The 17,254-nt window shown below is 44.3% G+C and overlaps 1 protein-coding gene across 1 annotated transcript; it reads left to right on the top strand.

Moving 5' to 3' along the window:
• The first annotated feature begins 3,609 nt into the window (after positions 1-3,609).
• On the top strand, positions 3,610-14,011 carry NDUFB2 (NADH:ubiquinone oxidoreductase subunit B2). The gene is made up of 4 exons (XM_032401157.1): positions 3,610-3,773; positions 9,820-9,964; positions 12,547-12,649; positions 13,931-14,011. The coding sequence occupies exons 1-3, from the start codon at positions 3,676-3,678 to the stop codon at positions 12,619-12,621; spliced, it is 318 nt and encodes a 105-aa protein (XP_032257048.1). The 5' UTR covers positions 3,610-3,675; the 3' UTR covers positions 12,622-12,649; positions 13,931-14,011.
• The last annotated feature ends 3,243 nt before the right edge of the window (positions 14,012-17,254 follow it).

Raw genomic sequence — 17,254 nt, 5'->3', positions numbered from 1 at the left:
GTTCTTTCCTTCTTCTTTTTTTTTTTTTTTAAATAAAAAATAGCATTTTCTCCCACATCCCAGTGGGTTCTCTTGCTTGCTTTGGAGTCCACTGCTTTAGACAGTGAGTGGAAAGTCAAGCTCTCCTGCTCTCTGGAAGTTCTGCTCTGACCACAGGACTCAATTCTTCCATTCTTTCCTCAAGAATAAAGTTCCTCCTTTCTGTCTTTTGGGAAGCAACTAAGGTTTAGTCAGACAGAGAGGTTCATTTGGGGCAGTTTTTTTCAGAGAGCTGGAGATGTTATTTTTACTTACCGAGTCGTGAGGGGAGAGCAGTCTAGTCAGGCAGTGAGGGGCTGGCGTGGCTCAAGGTAGCTGGGAGAGGGCGGCGGCACCAGTTAGCTCCCTCATGGACACCCTGGCCAGACACAGGGCGGATGTGTCAAGTGCACATACACTGAGGTGACAGGGGTTCAAACACAGAGCAGGTGCCGTCCTGAGCCCACACCAGCACTACTGAGCTTTAACTAAAAGCCCGTTGGTTTAATCACACCATAGTGGTACGTATTAGGTAGTTATCTATCAGCGCATACAAACTACCCAAAACTTAGTGGCTTGAAAACAATAAAACTTAGTACCTCACAGTGTCTGCAAGTCCGCAATCTGGGTGCTGCTTCCCAGGTCCCCTGCTCAGGGTTTTGCACGGGCTGTGGGCATCTTGAGGCTCCCCAGGTGTGGGTCTGATGCCAAGCTCATTCACATGGTGGTTGGCACAATTCAGTTTCTCATGGACTGTTGGACCAAGGGCCTCAGTTCCTTAGGAAATTTTACAGCAGCAACAGAAAATGAACACAGGCTGTATTGAAGAGGAGAGAAATGGGCAACAGATATGCTTTAGTATGGGTAATTTGCTGATTTTTAAATTATGCATCTTAAAAAGGCAAAACTTGATCTATAAAGTCATCTTCTTAAGGAGAAAAGGCTATGGCTACTTCCTTGGCTGAGCAGGGAGCCCGATGCAGGGTTGATGTGGGGCTTGATGCGGGGCTCCATCCCAGGACCCTGGGATCATGACCTGAGCCGAAGGCAGACGCTTAACCGACTGAGCCACCCAGGCACCCCCGTGGAATAGGTTCTTGATTTGGGGTTAGATGCTCTATGTTAGGTGATTTAGAGTCTGTCTTTTGTTAGCAGTTGTCAGTTTGTTAACACTTGACTGGGAATTTGATTCATCATGTTGCAGCTGAGAGCTCAGTGTCAGGGCTTGGCATCCTTCCTCTCACCTTCTAAAATGCATCCTCTAGGGGCGCCTGGGTGGCTCAGTTGGTTAAGCGACTGCCTTCGGCTCAGGTCATGATCCTGGAGTCCCTGGATCAAGTCCCGCATCGGGCTCCCTGCTCGGCAGGGAGCCTGCTTCTCCCTCTGACCCTCCCCCCTCTCACGTGCTCTCTCTCTCTCATTCTTTCTGTCTCAAATAAATAAATAAAATCTTTAAAAAAAAAAAATAAATAAAATGCATCCTCTCAAATGGGGCGCTCATCTGAGAACCCAAAAGAAGCCACCCCAACCCCTCACTGCCATCATGCAATCTACAAAAAGTAGTAAGGGATATTTGCTCTGGGAGTTCTTAAAGCATGTCTGCAGAACAAACATGCATCACTGCTACATAGTCAAAATAGTTTACTGACAGAGACCCTACACTTTCTACAGTAAAAAAATCAGAATTTGTAATGCAAGACATTAAAGCTAAAGGCCCCACAAGTGGTCTATAAAACAATATTGCTTTAAATACAAGCAAGCAGTGAAGTTAAAACTTTTCTTTTGTAATTCAGCAAGAAAGATGGGGAAGGTGGATGGATTTTAATACACCTGAATAGGTTTTGGTACTAGGAAGGGAAGGAATAACAAAGCATAAACATTTCCTGAGTGTGTGCTGTGGGCCAGGTACTCTCTTAAATGATTCCCACTCAGATGGGGCCACTGATACTCAGAGAAGTAGAGTGACTTGTCCAAATTCATAGAACTATTAACTGGCAGTGCTGAGGTTTGAACTCTAGATATTTTGGCCCTTTTTTGGTTTAAGCTGTGCTTTTTTTTTTTTTTTTCTTGGCCTTGACATCATAAATTCGTTCTTTGCTGGGATCAGGAAAGTTGTGTAGCTTGGGCAGTGAGCTCCCAAGGAAGGATGGAAAGCCCTGTCTTCCCAAATCATGAACTTCATATCTTAGTGGCTTGTACATGTAACTAGAAAGGGTAAGTGGTGAATGGTAGCTCAGAGAAAGCCACATTAGTGTATCAACTAGAAAGTCAACTTTCATCCAGAAGATAGTGGATTCTCTCCTCTAATTTATATACCAACTTAGAAGTTAGGAGGGCAGGACAACAGGGGAGAGTCCTACAGGGCCAGAGGGATAATTAATAGGCTGTTCAGAATGCCACAGGGCAGCTCAGTAAATCATAAGCTTTACCTGAGCGTAACTCCAGGGAGAGAGGTTTCCCGTTACAGGGCACATGGAGACCCACATCTTGGCACAGAAGGACAGGTGTCAGTTATAGTTAAGGCATTCAAATCCCTACATTTAAGTCTACATTTCTGTCCATAAGTATCCCATTTTTCATGCATGAGTGTGAAGTCTTCAGTGTTTAGCTGAAGGATCATTTGATCCATTTCAAATTGAAATCTGCAAGGTGTGAGGCTGGCAGGCTAACTTCATATAATTTAATCAAACCTGGAACTTTTTAGGAAAGCTATAACCCATATATAAGACCCTAAGAATTTGTGGGACTGATGTGGGGTGGGTGTCCAGAGAAGCTTCGAGTCCATCCAGGATTTAATAGAAGGCAATATTAAGAGATAAAAGCCAAGAATCCAGGGCTTGGCCCTGGATCAGGGAATTAGAGCACTGCGGAAACTGGAGGCCACGCTAAAATGCAGATTCCTTGGCCCTAGTTCAGACTGAAGAGTATCTGAGGTCGGGCTCCTTAGATGAACGTGATGCCATGAGCCCACGTACTGGTATTTGGGAACCATTGGCTGCCGGTCGGTAACCAAGTTTGCAGAACAACAGTAAAACAATGAAGACCTTAAAGAAACCGTCGAGAGCCTCTTGCAGGAGAGGAGAGTACAGAAGACGAGCTTTGGGGGGCGCCTAGGTGGCTCAGTCCTTAAGCGTCTGCCTTCGGCTCAGGTCATGATCCCAGGGTCCTGGGATCGAGCCCCGCATCGGGCTCCCTGCTCCGCGGGAAGCCTGCTTCTCCCTCTCGCACTCCCCCTGCTTGTATTCCCTCTCTCGCTGTGTCTCTCTCTCTCTCTCAAATTAAAAACAAAAACTTTAAAAAAAGACTAGCTTTGGGAAGGTCCTCTGGTTCAGAGTGGGTCAGGCGGCCTAAAAGGGTCCGGAAGGCTAACTCAGGAGCAGCAGGTAGAGGAGGGGAGGACGTGGGAAAACACCATCAAGATGAGCAGTCAGGGGGAGCGACAGCAGACTCAGCGTTGGTTTCTCAGCACACGCGTACAAACAGGGGTTCCTGAAGCCAAGCCCGACGCCCGGCGACCCGAATACCCCCTGCCTGCCCCCGTAAGTCACCTTCTGGGAGGTGGGCGGGCCGACGCCGTGACGTCACGAGGCGGGACGCCGGGGGAAGTGACGTAGGAGGCGGTGGGGCCTGAGAAGTGCTCTCCGGACGCGCGCTGGCATGTCGGCTTTGACGCGGCTGGTGCCTTTTGTTCGCGTTGGAGGCCAGTGGTTCAGAGGCCCCGGCTCGCGGGCGGCGGGAGGCAGTGGAGTTCGTCAGTGAGTGTTGGCTGGGGGAGGGGCCTCGCCTGCTTCTAACGGAAAACGCCGGTCTTCGGGACGCCCTCACCTTGACGCCGGGCACCTGGGGTGGACCGGGTTCCCGCAGCGACCTCCGCCCCGAGGCATGCTGGGACTTGGAGTCCGTCTCCGCGGCGCCGGGGCCGGGAGAGCGGGGGCCGTGGGCTCCGGGAGGTTTCTTGGCAGGTTTTTATGACCTGAGCGGAAGGCAGACGCTTAACGACTGAGCCACCCTGGCGCCCCCGCTTGGCGGGTTTTAAACTGTGTATCGGGTCACTCCGGCCCCAGGGGAGGCCTGCCCTCGGGAAATTCAGTTAATCGTGGAGGCAAGCTGGAGCTAATCTGGAAGCGAGGGCAGGAGGGAAGAACTTGTACCGTATGTTTCCGAGGCAAGGAGTAGCACAGAGGCGCCGCGGGAGACCTAGATACTATTTTTTTTTTTTTTTAAAGATTTTAGTTATTTATTTGACACAGAGAGACACCGTGAGAGAGGGAACACAAGCAGGGGGAGTAGAACAGGGAGAAGCAGGCTTCCCGCAGAGCAGGGAGCCTGATGCGGGGCTCGATCTCAGGACCCTGGGATCATGACCTGAGCTGAAGGCAGACGCTTAATGACTGAGCCACCCAGGCGCCCCACCTAGATACTATTTTTTAAAGCAGTTTTAGGTTCACAGCAAAACTGAGCAGAAGGTACAGAGATTTCCCATAACCTTCCTGCCTCACAAGTGCATAGCCTCCCCCATTATCAGCGTTCTCCACGAGAGTGTAGAATTGATCACCCAAATCCTGTAGTTTGTATTAGGGTTTACTCTTGCAACACCCTCAATTCAACAGAATTGAGAGCGAGCAAAAGAAGAGTCACCTGTGAAGTAGCCCAAAAATTCGACTGGAGAGCATAGTGCTGGGCTGCCAAGGGAGGGCACCTGCCAAAAACAAATTGGTAGTGCGGAGAGATTCAGTAAGGGCAGGATGGAAAATAGAACATTAGATTTTTACGGGTGATGTTCCAGGCCCCTTAGATCATCATCTGCATTTTTCCAAGAGGCAGTGCAGGGTCGTGGTTAAAAGCAGGATTCTGGCGGGACGCCTGGGTGGCTCAGTCGGTTAAGCGTCTGCCTTCGGCTCGGGTCATGATCCCGGGGTCCTGGGATTGAGTCCCGCATCGGGCTCCTTGCTCCGCGGGGAGCCTGCTTCTCCCTCTGCCTCTGTCTCTCTCTCTGTCTCTCATGAATAAATAAATAAAATCTTAAAAAAAAAAAAAAAGCAGGATTCTGGCCCCAAACCGCCTCAATTCAAATTTCACCTCTGCCACACTCTACCTGTTTGGCCTTGGAAAAGTTTCTTGATTTCTAACTGCCCCCGTTTTCTCACCCGAATGATGGGGATAATGTCAATTTCCAGGGAACTGAGTGAATAACAATTCTCTAAAGTATTTTAGGACAGCTGCTGCTGCCTAGTAAGGACCTTACCGGTATTGTTTAACTGTTGTTGTTAGGGAACTGAGACTCAGGAACATTAAAGGAGTGACTTGCTTAAAGTCACATGTCTCTTAAAGCTGTGGAGCTGGGACAGGTGTGGGGTGAAAAGAAGGAAAAGGCCTGTGTGACCTAAACAAGGACAGTGATGGAAAGCCACCAGCCATAGCCCTTGACCCTGCATGGGAAAACTGGGGAGTGCTTCTCTTCACTGAGGTGTTGTTACTTATGTAACACACCTTATTATTATCACACACAGTTGTGTGATAATTAAGTGGATAGGTATGGAGCATCTTCCAGGTGCCAGGGTCCTTTCTAGGTTGTAGGGATAGAGCAGAATACAAGAAAGATAAGGGAGCTTCCATCCTGGAGAGGACACAGGTAGAAGAGAACATGTTTAGGTACTGTTAAGTGACATGAAGAAATAAAGCAGGGGATTAATCTAGAGAGTGCCTGCGATGGGGGTGGATGGGATATTGTACTTAGGATGATGTGGCAATGCAGGCCTGATAGTGATTTGAATAGGACCTGAGTGATAAGTCAGCCAAGCAAAGATGCCAGAAGGAGCCTCTGACAAGGAGACTGCAAGTGTTGAGGCTCTGAGTGCTGATGATGGACAAGCAAGCCAGTGAGTCTGGAATGGGCCGAGCAAAGGGGAGAGGTAGAGGTGAGGTCAGGGGAGGGGTGGAGGCAGGTTAGTGACAGCCCTGTAGGGATTTTATTTTAAGAATCATGGGAAGCCATTCGAGACTTTGAAGCAGGAAAATGATATGATCTGGTTTCACTTTATTTTTTAAGTTTATTTATTTATTTATTTTTAGTAATCTCTATACCCAATGTGGGGCTTGAACCCATGACCCGGAGATCAAGAGTCACATGCTCTTCTGACTGAGGCAGCCAGGCACCCCTTTTTATCACATATTTTTTGATATGATCTGGTTTATGTTTTAAAATTTAACTTTCACAGAGTTATGATGCATTTTTGTTTTTAAACTTGACACTTAAAAATCCTGGGTTGGAATAGCCATTATTTCTTGGGATACTGTTTCTTCCCCATTCTGTTTTCTCCTTATGGAACAGGAATTGGGCATATGTCAACTTTTCTCATGCTCCTAACCTCAATTACATTTTCTTATTTCTAGAAATTGTTTTTGCTGTTTTTAAACCTCTTTGTTCTTTATAATGAGTTCTTTTTCCTTGCTCTTAATTTCACACTGCTCCACACTCAGCAGGGAGTCTGCTTGGGATTCTCTCTCCCCCTCCCCCTCTTGTGCACTTTTTATCTTTCTCTAAAATAAATAAAATCTTAAAAAAAAAAAAAAGATTCTCTCTCTCTGCCCCCCCTTCTAAAAATAAAAAAAAAAGATTTCCATCTTGCAGTCAGTGGTCCACTTTCTTTCTCTTTCTTTCGATTATATTTCTTTAGAGAGAGAGCGTGAGCAGGGGGAGGGGCAGAGGAAGAGAGAGAGATAATCTCAAGTGGATTCTGTGCTGAGTGTAGAGCCCGACCTGGTGCTCGATCCCATGATCCTGAGACCATGACCTGAATCAAAATCAAGAGTCATTTGCTTAACCTACTGAGCCACCCAGGCACCCCTCTTTTTTTTTTCTTTTTCTTTTTAAAGTAATCTGTCCACCCAGCATGGGGCTGGAACTCAAAACCCTGAGATCAAGAGTCGCATGCTCTACCAACTGAGCCAGCTAGGTGTCCCAGTGACCCACTTGTTTCAAGGAATAGTTAAAACAGCATGTCACTCTAGCAATAATGAGATGTGGAGTTCCTGGTAGTGGGTTTGAATTATAATTCTCAAATATTATTTTAATGCATTTAACTGATGGGCCCTTATAACTAGATTGTATCTAAAACCTATCAAAGAGGAAGCCTGTTGTTACAGTATATTGAATTCCCATCCCCATGGTTTGTTTGTATAATACAGTATTTATATGCACAGATAGATCCTGAAGACTGTTAAATAGAATTGGCATATGATGGCATTACAGAAATAGTGTGATATATTCTTCAGGTTGTAAAGCAGTGATGCTTGAGGGAGTCTTTTAAAAGTAATATGTGGTAGAGGCGCCTGGGTGGCTCAGTATGTTAAGCGTCTGCCTTTGGCTCAGGTCATGATCATCCCAGGGCCCTCCATATAGCCCCGCATTGGGCTCTTTGCTCGGCAGGGGGCCTGCTTCTCCCTCTCCCACTGCCTGCCACTCTGCCTACTTGTGATCCCTCTCTCTCTCTCTCTCTCAAATAAATAAATAAAATCTTAAAAAAAAATAAAAGTAATATGTGGTCAGGGGCATCTGGGTGGCTCAGTCAGTTAAGCGCCTGACTTCGGCTCAGGTCATGATCTCAGGGTAGTGGGATCGAGTCCGACATCGGGCTCTCCACTTAGCAGGGAGTCCGCTTGTCCCTCTATCCCCCCCCCCCCCGCATGCTCGCTCACTCAAATAAATAAATCTTAAAAGTAATATGAGGTCACTATTTTTAAAAAAGATACATATTACTCAGCCATAAAAAAAAAATCTTGCCATTTGCAACCACATGGAGTCAGACAGTATTATGCTAAACAAAATAAGTCAGAGAAAAACATATGATTTCACTCATATGTGGAATTTAAGAAAATAAATGAGCAAAGGGGGAAAAAAAAGAGGCAAATGAAGAAACAGACTCTTAACTACAGAGAACATACTGGTGGTTACCAGAGGGGAGGTGGTGGGGGAATGGGTAAAACAGGTGTTGGGGGTTAAGGAGTGCACTTGCTGTGATGAGCACCAGTTGTTGTAAGGAAGTGTTGAATCACTGTATTGTACACCTGAAATTAATATTACACTATATTGTAACTAACTGGAATTTAAATAAAAGCTTAAAAAAAACCCCATACAAAACCCCCCACATACATACATATGCAAAAATAAAAGCCATCTCATATCATCCATAGCTAATTATCAATATTTTATGTAGAGCCTTCCAAAGAAAAGTGTTAATATATTGAATAAATATTTACATAAAAATGAAACTATCACTTCACTGTGGTATTGTGCTGATGGGAATTCTAATTAAGAACTGTCTTTGGTTCATAAAATGAGAAAATTATTAATATTGTTTGTTTATAGGCTAGGCAGTACATAAGAGCTTAGGCTTTGCCTCCAAATAATACCCTGATGTTTTCATTTGTAAACACTAAGAACCATAGGATCTGTCTCCTAGGGTTATGAAAATAAATGATAATGTGTGTAAAATGCTTCGTGTGGCGTACGGCACACGGCAGACACTCAGTAAATGATAACTGTTCATAACCTTTAAGAGCGGGACAGGCTAATAAAAAGGGTAGGAGGTAATACGTATCAGGGACCATAGATGTATTCATGTTCACAGATCTACAGTGCATTTTGAAGAAATGTTAGTGCAGTTTTGGTAGTTTTTGCTGCACAAAAGAGCACATTGTTTTACAAGCTGTTCTTAAATTTGTGAATACATTTTCTGTGGAAATTCTCTTTAAATTCTTTATTTTTGTATAGTAGAATATGTATAGCTGCTAAATAGAACTTGACAGTAATGCCATTAAGTACAAATTATATTATTTAAGTTAGATTCAATCAATAACTAATTATAATCTAACTGAATAAAATGCAGACCTCATGGATTGTGTCCCACAATTTGTCAACAGAATCTAAATGGAAAAAAAAAAAAAAGTTGTTCATATTTACTCTTTAAGGCTCTTTGCTTTGTTCGGAACTATTAGCGTATTAAAAAGGATTTGCTGGGCGCCTGGGTGGCTCAGTTGGTTAAGCAACTGCCTTCGGCTCAGGTCATGATCCTGGAGTCCCGGGATCGAGTCCCGCATCGGGCTCCCTGCTCGGCGGGGAGTCTGCTTCTCCCTCTAACCCTCCCCCCTCTCGTGCTCTCTCTCATTCTCTCTCTCTCAAATAAATAAATAAAATCTTTAAAAAAAAAATAAATAAATAAAAATATTAAAAAAAAAGGATTTGCTGGTGCAGCTAGAGCATGTGACTCTTGATCTCAGGGCCATGAATTTGAGCCCCACATTGGTTGTAGAGATTGCTAAAAAAAAAAATTAAAAAAAGATTTGCTGAGTTCTCCTTCCCACGTAGTGTTCTTTATATTAAGAAAGACTGTAATAGAGCAGAGGACATAATTTGCCTTTGAAATAGATATGGCTAAACAGAACAAGGTTAACTTCCTGATTTGTTTTTCGAGATCAGCTAAGTGCCCAACTACTGCGGGTTCACATCCCTTAACTGAAACTTTGGGGCCAGTAGCCCTATTTCTGCTGTAAAATCCATGAATATTCACTAAAGGGAAATAATCGTCTTTCATCCTTGCAGGCCAGTTTTTGCTGCCAAACAAGTTTAAAAGCAAGCTTATGAAAAAGGAGTTTTGAGGGCTTATGGAGCTCCGTCATCCTGTACTTCGTGGAGGAGATGAGAAACGTTAGATTTAGTTTCTAGCTGGAACTCAAAAGTTTTGGATGACTTCAAACTTAGAAGAGGTACCGAGTTGCATGACATCTGGTTCTGTCTTGTAGTGCTGGCGGCGGTGTGCATATCGAGCCACGGTATAGACAATTTCCCCAGCTGACCAAGTCCCAGGTGATCCAGGCCGAGATTTTCAGTGGGACCATGTGGTTCTGGATTCTCTGGCGTTTTTGGCATGACTCAGATGCTGTGCTGGTAAGTGCAGGAGACTAATTCTAATATAGTAATAAAATATTATAACTAATTAGATTATTACTAATATATTAATAGCTTAGCTTTTTTTTTTTTTCCCCCTCCTTCCTGTTTGTAGACCATTTTTCTATCTGGATATATCCCTTTACCATGTTGTCTTTGTGTACATGCAGGAATCCTGTCATTTAATGGAATACATTATCTCTGACCTTTCCTACTCACAGATGTGTGTGTAGGTAGTCCATCTCTTGTGGCTTCTGTTAGGTTGCCATATTTGGAAGGAAGACTAGAAACAAATTGTTTTACTTTCTGAACCAGGGGTTCATCAGTGGGTTAAGTTTCACACTTAAATTTCTTTTTTTTTTTTTTTTAAAGATTTTATTTATTTATTTGAGAGAGAGAATGAGAGAGAGCACATGAGAGGGGTTATGGTCAGAGGGAGAAGCAGACTCCCCGCCGAACAGGGAGCCCGATGCGGGACTCGATCCAGGGACTCCAGGATCATGACCTGAGCTGAAGGCAGTCGCTTAACCAACTGAGCCACACAGGCGCCGCACACTTAAATTTCTTTAAATGCACCTCACAGGGGCGCCTGGGTGGCTCAGATGGTTAAGCGTCTGCCTTCAGCTCAGGTCATGATCCCAGGGTCCTGGGTTCGAGCCCCGCATCAGGCTCCCTGCTCAGCAGGGAGTCTGCATCTTTCTGTCCCTCTGCCTGCAGCTCCCCCTGCTTGTGCTCTCTCTGTGTCAAATAAATAAAATCTTTAAAAATAAATAAATAAATAAATAAATGTACCTCACACCAGTCAGAATGGCTAAAATTAACAAGTCAGGAAACGACAGATGTTGGCGGGGATGCGGAGAAAGGGGAACCCTCCTACACTGTTGGTGGGAATGCAAGCTGGTGCAGCCACTCTGGAAAACAGTATGGAGGTTCCTTAAAAAGTTGAAAATAGAGCTACCCTACGACCCAGCAATTACACTACTGGGTATTTACCCCAAAGATACAAATGTAGTGATCCAAAGGGGTACATGCACCCCGATGTTTATAGCAGCAATGTCCACAATAGCCAAACTATGGAAAGAGCCAAGATGTCCATTAACAGATGAATGGATAAAGAAGATGTGGTATATATATACAATGGAATATTATGCAGCCATCAGAAAAATGAAATCTTGCCATTTGCAATGACGTGGATGGAATTAGAGGGTATTATGCTAAGCGAAATAAGTCAGTCAGACATGTATTGTATGACCTCACTGATATGAGGAATTCTTAATCTCAGGAAACAAACTGAGGGTTGCTGGAATGGTGGGGGTTGGGAGGGATGGGGTGGCTAGGTGGTAGACATTGGGGGAGGGTATGTGCTATGGTGAGTGCTGTGAATTGTGTAAGACTGTTGAATCACAGATCTGTACCTCTGAAACAAATAATACATTATATGTTAAAAAAAAAAAAAGATAGTAGGAAGGGAAAAATGAAGGGGGGGAATAGGAGGGGGAGACGAACTATGAGAGACTATGGACTCAGAAATGGGGAGGGGGTCGGGGGATGGGTTAGCCTGGTGATGGGTATTAAAGAGGGCACGTATTGTATGGAGCACTGGGTGTTATACGCAAACAATCATGGAACACTACATCAAAAACTAATGATGTAATGTATGGTGACTACCCTAACATAATAAAATAAAATTAAAAAAAAAACACAGAGGACTGAAAAAAAAATTCTTTAAATGCTGAATGTCATCTAGTCTGTCTAGAGGCCCAGGGCAGCCAGATTGGGGTGGGAGAGATGTGGGTTAATTTGTCTTAAGGTGAGAAGTTAGCTAGTGATAACTTTCTAACGTGTCATTAGCCTTGACTAAGCTTTTATGACTTTCACACAGACCCTGTTCTGTAGGAAGTTAAGCCTTTAAGCCATTGAAATCTGTGCTTGCTGATCTGGATAGGATAGGAAAAAAATCTTCAGTGTGCACGTCTTAGACGCATCATTTCTCTTAGAACTTCTCTGTGGCCTTGTCATGCAGTAGAGAGCTGCTTAGTGTCTGTGAATTGGCAGCACAGTCACCCCTACCTCATTGTAGGTCAGCTGTCAGGAGGATATGTGGCTGCTTGGCCTGAGACGAGGATGCCTCCAGATACGTCCTAGATCAGGACTGAAGATGCATGAGCCCACTGAGGCTCCCAGATCTCTCCCGGGTCGGCAGCAGTGATAGGTCATTTTGAGACATTCTGTTTTACCAGGGCTTCAACACATTGTCGAGATGTGGGCTGCCTTTGAAGTCTGTTGTCTACCTTCCTCCATCACAAACACATACTGAAATGCTGGCTCAGCCTGGTGGCTCCAAAATGGGTCTTTTAAAATTCAGGCCACAGCCCATATTGAGCAAATTGAAGAACAGTTGGACAGTCAAATAGTTAAAGTAGTAGAATTTGTTCCTGTGACTTGTCAAGGGCTGTGTATGTGACAGCCTTACCATATATATATATATATATATCTATATTTACATATACATATATATATGTGTTTTTTTTTTTAATTCATTATATGGAATATTTACTTTTTTTTTAAATGGTTGTCACCAGGGTCACTTTCCATATCCAGATCCTTCCCAGTGGACGGATGAAGAACTAGGTATCCTTCCTGATGATGAAGACTGAAAGTGTAGATTAAACTCTTTGCAAGCAGGTATGCCCCAAATTCCTTTTTAAAGTTTATCTTGTGTCGATTAAAATGTTTGACTTTATGATGGTCTTGAAGGTGGTACATTTTCTAAAAGCATGGAGGACAGTTAACTATATCATGTCTAATTTCTGCCTTTAGTATTTTTGTATTTGCTATCTTCCTCCCATCCCCTTCTTTTGGTCTCATCTTCCTTTTCACTATTTCTTTTAAAAAATTTTCTTTTCCTGAGTTGTGTTACAATTTAGGGTCCCGTTTAGCCATCTGTTGATCAAAGACTTTTTAAAAAAAATTTATTCCTTTTCTAAGATTTTATTTATTTGAGAGAGAGAGAGAGATTACGAGTAGGGGGGAGGGACAGACGGAGCTGCAGGCTCCCTGCTGAGCAGGGAGCCCAATGCGGGACTTGATCCCAGGACCCTGAGATCATGACCTGAGCTGAAGGCAGGCACTTAACCGACTGAGCCACCCAGGTGCCCTCCACCCTGAGTGTCTAAATGGAAAGTTCCAGCATATGGGAATGTTAGGATATGGAATTGTGTGGAAATTAACCCTAAACACTAAAAGGTTATGGCCCTTTCATTTTTCCAAATTAGGAATCAGTTTTTCTTCTTTCAAAAGGAAGGTACTAGGAGTAGGTACTAGAAAAAGGAGTCTCTTTTCCCACAAACCCCTCGGAGTCAAGACATTCTCATGTAATGTTTTTAAATTAATCATTGCACATAAATAATTGCCATCACTCAAAATGCCTTGGAAATTGTTTTATTTATTTATTTTTGGGAATTGTTTTAAAGGCTAGGAAGCATTAAGGAAAAAGTGTTCCTATTACATCATATTGTTAGTATTGTTACTCTAATTTTAATTAGAAGTAGCTTATTAACATGGACAGCAGTTTTGGGGTCTTTAGGGAGCCAGGGGGATGGGAAAAAATGTCACTGAAGGGCAGGCAGCAAAGCTGTGTTACAATCTGTTCCGTGTCTCTGGATTTACTGTGGGTCAGAGGCCCCAGGCCCTGCCAGGACCCCGCTTCCCTGTGTAATATGTCTGCTGGCACTAACCTCTCCTCTTCCTGTGATTTCCCAGTATTCTCACACATGGTCGTTAATATTTTATTTTAAAGAGGAGACTCTAAACCCTTTGAGAAAGTAAGGTGCCTTTGCTTCTCTAGAAGACTACTCCCATAATCCGTGTTCAGTGAATGCTTGAATAATGGAATGAACCAAAATTATGAATTTGAATGATTGAAAATAAAAGTACTTAAAGCTTTTTACTTTTGTTTCCCTGCAGGAGCCAGGTGAGAATTTCAAGCAGTTACGGACTTCATATTGTACATGGAAGTTGTAAAATTAAAGTGTTTTGGTCAATAGTAAGGAACTGAGTTTTGGATGTTTCTGATAACGACAGCCACTCTTTATGGATTATTTCCTGTGCCCCCGGCTGCTGTCCTAATTGGGTACAGGCCCTTTCAGTGGGTCCTCGGGGTTACCCCGGGGTGGAGACAGACATTAGCTCCACTTACCAGTGAAGTGATTGAGGCTGAAGCCGATGAAGTAACTTTGCCTGTGGGTCACACATGGATGAGGGGCGACATTGGGTCTGACCCTGCACTTACCTGCAGTGCCAGACTGCCTTCCTCCTAGTGAATGTTTTAGTCACACGTATGTTGACAGTGCGAAAACTCTTGTCGTCTCTCTACTGCTGGCGCCATCTCGCCCTGATTCACGGAGGTTAGAGGTCCGTGCAGTCCAGTTCTTGTGTATTTGTGTATCTCTTGTGGGCTGGGCGTTGTGCTGAGGGGCCATTTGTGGACCCAAGACACACGTCTAACTAGGATTTCTTAGGGCTGGAGGAATGGGAGGTATGGGTGAAATAGGCTATTCCACTTTTTCTAAAATGTGTTTGTACTTTGGAACTTCCTGTAGTGTCGCAATTCTGAGTAGGTAGGACAGAATTTTCTTTTATCCACAGATAAGAATCTGCAGTATAGAGTGGTTTAATGACTTGCCCAGCAGCATAACTGTTCATATTTTTAATTTAGGCTCTTGACCACTGAAGTGTTGGGAATACAGTGCTGAATAAGACAGATGATTCAGTTTTTTTTTTTTTTAATATTTTATTTATATATTTGACAGAGACAGAGAGAGAGGGAACACGAGTAGGCGGAGTGGGAGAGGGAGAAGCAGGCTTCCCGCAGAGCAGGGAGCCCGATGCGGGGCTCGATCCCAGGACCATGGGACCATGACCTGAGCTGAAGTCAAACACTTCATTGACTGAGCCACCCAGGATCCCCAGATGATTCAGTTCTTAAGGGATCTAGATTTTAGTAAGGGAAGACAGACACAGATTGATTATATGAGACTTACTAAGTGCTCTGAAGGAAAGCACATGGGGTCATGTGCTAGAGACAGGTGCGTACTGATCTTTGCGGGGTGGGACCTAAACGAGGAGGAGGAGCCAGTTGAGCGGGAGTCTAACGGGAGCATGCTCTGGGGACAAGGGACAGCAAGAACCAAGGTCTGGGATGGGACCAAGGTCACTGTTTCAGGAACACAAAAGTCCGGTGGGGTTCCAGCAGGAGAGGAGATGGGGACTAGATGAAGCTTAGGTCATGGTCGCAGGTTTAGGTTTTATGTCAAGTGCAGTGAGAAGCCTCTGGCAGGCTCTGAACGGGGTCATCCTTGAGTTCCCACTCCGCTTTGGTTCTCGGTTGTCAGAGTGCACACAATGGCAGCGAAGTGGAAGCCAGGGGCCCAGTTCCACCCTCCCCACTGCCAGCTCCTGGGCCTGACGCAGCGGTGCTAGAGACACTTCTCTTGGTTTTGTTTACTCACGTGGGTAAGAGGCAAGCAGTCTCAGCTCGGCTGAAAATATGGAAGCTGTTTAAAAGGCCATCTCTGTTCTGTACTTTTTGGGTCAAATTTTTGTTGTCTCCCTCCAGCCAACAAAGTGTTTTATTCCTGTGTACTCATTGTAACCGTGAACTCAAGGAAGATCATCCCATTAGCTCTTTTCCTTAGAAATCATTCAGAGTTGCTTGATTGGAATTAAAGGTAACTTTAAAAACAGCAGTCTTCTAAACTCAGCGGCCTCCACATACTGGATCCTCCTTTTCATACCTGGGCTGTGAAACCAATCTTAGCTGATGGGGAAGTTGTCCCCAGCCTTCTCTCCGAGTAACAACCTCCACCCTGTCACGTTTGACTCAAAGCACCCAGGGGTTGGGGTACCAACCCTGAGCAGTCGCAAGTCCGGGTATCACTTTTGGCTCCCCCAGAACCTAACAGCCTACTGTTGACTGGAAGCCTTATTGAGAACATAAAACAGGCAATTAACATGTTTTGTATGTTATGTGTATTACATATTCTTAAAGCTAGAGAAAAAAATTAAAATCCTGAGGAACAGAAAATAATTTATAGGACTGTACTGTATTTATCAAAAACAATCATGTATAAGTGGACCAGCACAGTTCAAACCCATGTTCAAGGGTCAGCTGTACAGCTTATGGGAAAATAAAGTGAGAGCGAGCCCCAAAGAGATGTTAAGTACATTTGATTGACGGTTATATATAGTTGAACAGAGGAAACTCAGGGCTTACTGTGGTCCAGGCACTGTGGTAAAAACTTAGCATGTGTTAATTCTAATGTATTAAGTGCACATTCTTTCCATTTTATAGATGAGGACACTGAGCTATAGCCAGGTGACTTGTCCAAGGTCATACAGGTAGGGCTGAGGTTCAGATCCTGACTGGCTGGCTGGCTCTAGGCCGAGTCAGATTATCTGAGAGTCAGTACAGCGTATGTAAACCTTTTTGATCATGACCTACTCGCAAGTAATTTTACATTGTGACCTAGAGTACATGCCTGTGAGTGTATATGTATATAATCCAGTTTTGTGAAACAGTACTTACCTGTGATACACACTGATACTTTCTCTTATTCTGGTCTCCGTACAAGATGGTTGATCGAGACTGATTTTACTATCCACTAATGGAACTCAGCCTGCAGTCTGAAGAACTGGCACAATGCTTAAAGAATTCAGGCTCTGGGGCGCCTGGGTGGCTCAGATGGTTAAGCGTCTGCCTTCGGCTCAGGTCATGATCCCGGGGTCCTGGGATCGAGCCCAACATCGGGCTCCCTGCTCCTTGGGAGCCTGCTTCTCCCTCTGCCTCTCTCTCTCTGTCTCTAATGAATAAATAAATAAAATCTAAAAAAAAAGAATTCAGGCTCTGGGAGAACTATATAACCGAGACAGCAGGTCCAAGGATCACAGCCCCTGATAAAATTTCAGGACTAGTAGGGTAGTAGGTAGGGTGCTAGTAGAATTTTATCACAGTAACGAAAGCGTTTATGTTCTGGTCTAAATTTTATTATTTTATTTTATTTTATTTTTTTTTAAAGATTTTATTTATTTATTTGACAGAGATAGAGACAGCTAGAGAGGGAACACAAGCAGGGGGAGTGGGAGAGGGAGAAGCAGGCCTCCCGCCGAGCAGGGAGCCTGATGCGGGGCTCGATCCCAGGACCCTGGGATCATGACCTGAGCCGAAGGCAGACGCTCATCGACTGAGCCACCCAGGCGCCCCTGGTCTAAATTTTAAAGAAAACCTTTTGT

Source organism: Phoca vitulina, unplaced genomic scaffold (genome assembly GCF_004348235.1).
Source record: "Phoca vitulina isolate PV1807 unplaced genomic scaffold, GSC_HSeal_1.0 scaffold4, whole genome shotgun sequence".
Lineage (NCBI taxonomy): Eukaryota > Metazoa > Chordata > Mammalia > Carnivora > Phocidae > Phoca > Phoca vitulina.
Note: the sequence above shows the minus strand (reverse complement) of the source record. Positions and strands in the feature narration are given on the sequence as shown.

Coding starts and splice junctions, on each gene's coding strand:
- NDUFB2 (XM_032401157.1), top strand. CDS start 3,676: ATGTCGGCTTTGACGCGGCTGGTGCCTTTTGTTCGCGTTGGAGGCCAG. Junction 3,774..9,819: donor GGAGGCAGTGGAGTTCGTCA/GTGAGTGTTGGC, acceptor TCTGTCTTGTAG/TGCTGGCGGCGGTGTGCATA. Junction 9,965..12,546: donor ATGACTCAGATGCTGTGCTG/GTAAGTGCAGGA, acceptor GGTTGTCACCAG/GGTCACTTTCCATATCCAGA.